Here is a 4,215-nt window from a genome sequence, read left to right as displayed (position 1 = left end):
CTCAAATCTAATCTAAAGAAGAAGTTTCAATGTGTATTTGAGGGGATCGCTAAACAAGGAAACCCAACACTTCTCAATAAGATCTACACAGAGCTCTACATCACAGAGGGTGGAACAGGAGAGGTCAATAATGAACATGAGCTGAGACAGATTGAGACAACAACCAGGAAACAAGCAAGACCAGAGACTGCAATCAAATGTAACGACATCTTCAAACCCTTAACTGGACAAGACAAACTTATCAGAACTGTGCTGACAAAGGGAGTCGCTGGCATTGGAAAAACAGTCTCTGTGCAGAAGTTCATTCTGGACTGGGCTGAAGGAAAAGCAAATCAGGATGTCCAATTTGTATTTTCATTCCCTTTTCGGGAGCTGAATTTGATGAAAAAGGAAAAACACGCTTTGATTGAACTTCTCAATCACTTCTCAATGGAAACCAAAGAATCAACAATCTCCAACTACGACAAGTACAAAGTTCTGTTCATCTTTGATGGTCTGGATGAGTGCCGACTGCCCCTAGACTTCCAGAAGAACAAGATCTGTTGTGACGTCACAGAGTCAACCTCACTGGATGTTCTGCTGACAAATCTCATCAAGGGAAATCTGCTTCCCTCTGCTCTCCTCTGGATAACTACCCGACCTGCAGCAGCCAATAAGATCCCTTCAGTGTGTGTTGACCAGGTGACAGAGGTACGAGGGTTCAATGACCCACAGAAGGAGGAGTACTTCAGGAAGAGATTCAGTGATGAGGACCTGGCCAGCAGAATCATCTCACACATAAAGACATCAAGGAGCCTCCACATCATGTGCCACATTCCAGTCTTCTGTTGGATTTCTGCAATAGTCCTTGAACACATGCTGAAACATAAGAGAGAAGAGATGCCCAAGACTCTGACTGAGATGTACTCACATCTTGTGGAGTTTCATACCAAACAGAATAATGAAAAGTATCTTGGGAAAGAAGAGACAGGTCCACACTGGAATAAAGAGAGCATTCTGTCACTGGGAAAACTGGCTTTTCAACAGCTTGTTGAGGGCAATCTGATTTTCTATAAAAAAGACCTGAAAAGGGCTGGCATTGATGTCAATGAAGCATCAGTGTACTCAGGATTGTGCACACAGATCTTTAAAGAGGAATGTGTGCTGTACCAGGAAAAGGTGTACTGCTTCGTGCATCTGAGCATTCAGGAGTTTCTGGCTGCTGTATATGTGTTCCTCTCATTCATCAACAACAATGAGATTCTAATGGATGAACTGCAAGTTACTGAAGTTACTGTCTACAAGAGTGCTGTTGATAAAGCCTTACAAAGTGAGACAGGAAACCTGGACCTGTTCCTCCGCTTCCTTCTGGGCCTCTCACTGGAGTCCAATCAGAAGCACTTACGAGGTCTACTGACAAAGACAAGAAGCAGCTCACAGAGCCATGAAGAAACAGTCAAGTACATCAAGGAGAAGATCAGGGAGAATCCCTCTCCAGAGAGGTGCATCAATCTGTTCCACTGTCTGAATGAACTGAATGACCATTCTCTAGTGGAGGAGATCCAAAGCTACCTGACCTCAGAAAGTCTCTCAGAAGAAGAACTGTCACCTGCACAGTGGTCAGCTCTGGTCTTTGTGTTGCTGACTTCAGAAAAGGAGCTGGATGTGTTTGACCTGAAGAAATACTCCAGATCAGAGGAAGGTCTTCTGAGGCTGCTGCCAGTGGTCAAAGCCTCCAGAGCTGCTCTGTGAGTACATAAAATGACATTTAAGTACTAATCATCAGGAAGAAATATTCAGTTTAGAGAAATATATTTATTATAATATGTATATAATATATAATATTACATTGAAAAACTTACTGAATCAATGCATTGATGTTCATATTAGTATAACAATATGACCATACAATTCTAGGAGACGGAAGATGAATCTATATGTTGTTTGAGAGAATAAACCAAATGCATCTGCCAATGTCCTTCTACACTACTGGTGTTAAATTAACAGTTTGTGAAATCATGATGATCTCTTTGTCAGGCTGTCAGGCTGTCTAGTCACAGAGGAAGGCTGTGCTTCTCTGGTCTCAGCTCTGAAGTCAAACACCTCACACCTGAGAGAGCTGGACCTGAGTAACAATGACCTGAAGGATTCAGGAGTGAAGCTGCTCTCTGCTGGACTGGGGAATCCCCACTGTAAACTGGAGACTCTGAGGTCAGTATTCCTGTAGTTGGTCAACAAGTGATAACTGTTCACCAGATCCACATGTGTTTACCAGGCACACATAGTCCACACCATATGTGTTTGGACAGTGAAGCTTACAGTTTTACATTTGGTGCTATGCTCCAGCATTTTGGATTTGAGATATAATGTTTCATATTAGGCAACAGTATGTAATGTCACCTTTTATTTGAAGATATGCATATATATTTTACCGTTTAGAAATGAAAGCACTTAATGTATCTAGTTCTCCCATTTGAAAAAGTATTTCATTATTTGGACAAATTAATTTAGTCCAAAGTTTAGTGTTTGGTCCAATATACTCTGCCTGCAGTGATTACATCAAGCTTGTGATTCTACAAACTTGTTGAATGCATTTGCAGTTTGTCTTGGTTGTGTTTTGGATGATGTTTTTCCCAATAGAATCTGAATGGTGAATAATGTCCTGTCATTTTGGAGTCACTTCACTTGTATTGTCAGTAAGAATAGAAGATGTTTCTGAACACTTCTACATTCATGTGGATGCTACCATGATTATGAATAATCATGAATGAATCATGAATGATGATGAATGAGAAAGTTACAGAGGCACAAAGATCATACCCCCTCTGTTATTGGTAATGGTGAGAGGTTAGCATGTTTTGTTGTAGCCTCTGTAACTTTCTCATTCATTATTATTCATGATTCATTCATGATTTTTCTTAATCATGTCATCATCAGGATTACTTTAGTAGTGTTTAGAAACATGTTATCTACTCACTTAGACAGAAAATTACTCCAGTCATCATCCACCATTCAGTTACTATCGGACAAAACATAACCCAAAACACAACCAAAACAAACTGCAAATGCAACCAATGAGTTTACAACCAAATACTAAAACTTTTGACTACTTTAATACACTATAAGTGAATTAGTTAGAATACTTATGACTTCTTCAAATGGTGGGACTATATACATAAAGTGCTTTCATTTCTGAATGTTGAAACAGATATGTATGAAAATACCCTCAAATAAAAGGTGACATTATATACTGTCACCTCATATGAAACATTTGATCTCAAATCCAAAATGCTGGAGTATAGAGCCACATTTAAAATGTTAGCTTCCCTGTCAAAATAGATATGGTGTGGACTGTATACTCAATACAATCTAAATCTGATACTTCACTGTCTGTCTTTTGACTGATACTGCTTTTTAAACTGCTCTGGTCAGTCTACTCAAATATTTGTACTATACATGTTTCTCTCTACAAGCAATATTATGATAATTTCTAATAATGAAACATTCATTTATGAATAGATATGGCAGGTTTCAGGACACTGGTTTAACTGAAAATGTTGAAAAAAAATATACTGCCACTATTTTCACCACCAAAGAATAGCAGTGTGGTTTTAATATGATTTGACTCTTTGCAGGCTGTCAGGCTGTCTAGTCACAGAGGAAGGCTGTGCTTCTCTGGTCTCAGCTCTGAAGTCAAACCCCTCACACCTGAGAGAGCTGGACCTGAGCTACAATCACCCAGGAGACTCAGGAGTCAGACTGCTCTCTGCTGGACTGGAGGATCCACACTGCAGACTGGAGAAACTCAAGTATGTAGAGGGTTTATGTCAATGTTCATATCAGACATGTTGGAGTTATCAGGCTAGTTAAGACAAACATTCTGACCACCACTTGGACTAAGTTATATAAAGTGTGTGTGTGTGTGTGTGTGTGTGTGTGTGTCTGTGTGTCTGTGTGTGTGTGTGTGTGTGTGTGTGTGTCTGTGTGTGTGTATGTGTGTGTGTGTGCAGTGTGTCCTGTGTGTGTGTGTGTGCAGTGTGTGTGTTTGTCCACACACACTGGACAAACACACACAAACACTACACACACACACACACTGGACACACACAGACACACACACACACAGGACAAACAAACACAGGACAAACACACACACACACCGGACACACACACACACACACACTGCACACAAACACTGGACACACACACACACTGTGTGTGTGTCTGTGTGTGTGT

At 40.4% G+C, this 4,215-nt stretch overlaps 1 protein-coding gene across 1 annotated transcript in view; it reads left to right on the top strand.

Moving 5' to 3' along the window:
• The first annotated feature begins 306 nt into the window (after positions 1 to 306).
• LOC311123339 (NLR family CARD domain-containing protein 3-like) overlaps positions 307 to 4,215 on the top strand; it is a 6,010-nt gene continuing 2,101 nt past the window's right edge. Inside the window, exons 1-3 of the mRNA XM_084197602.1 lie at positions 307 to 1,727; positions 2,017 to 2,190; positions 3,615 to 3,788. Coding sequence (XP_084053728.1) covers positions 382 to 1,727; positions 2,017 to 2,190; positions 3,615 to 3,788 — 1,694 coding nt within the window. The 5' untranslated portion in view covers positions 307 to 381. The remainder of the gene's footprint in view (positions 1,728 to 2,016; positions 2,191 to 3,614; positions 3,789 to 4,215) is intronic.

The sequence above is a fragment of the Coregonus lavaretus genome (assembly GCF_964263955.1).
Source record: "Coregonus lavaretus genome assembly, contig: HAP1_SCAFFOLD_293, whole genome shotgun sequence".
NCBI lineage: Eukaryota > Metazoa > Chordata > Actinopteri > Salmoniformes > Salmonidae > Coregonus > Coregonus lavaretus.
Note: the sequence above shows the minus strand (reverse complement) of the source record. Positions and strands in the feature narration are given on the sequence as shown.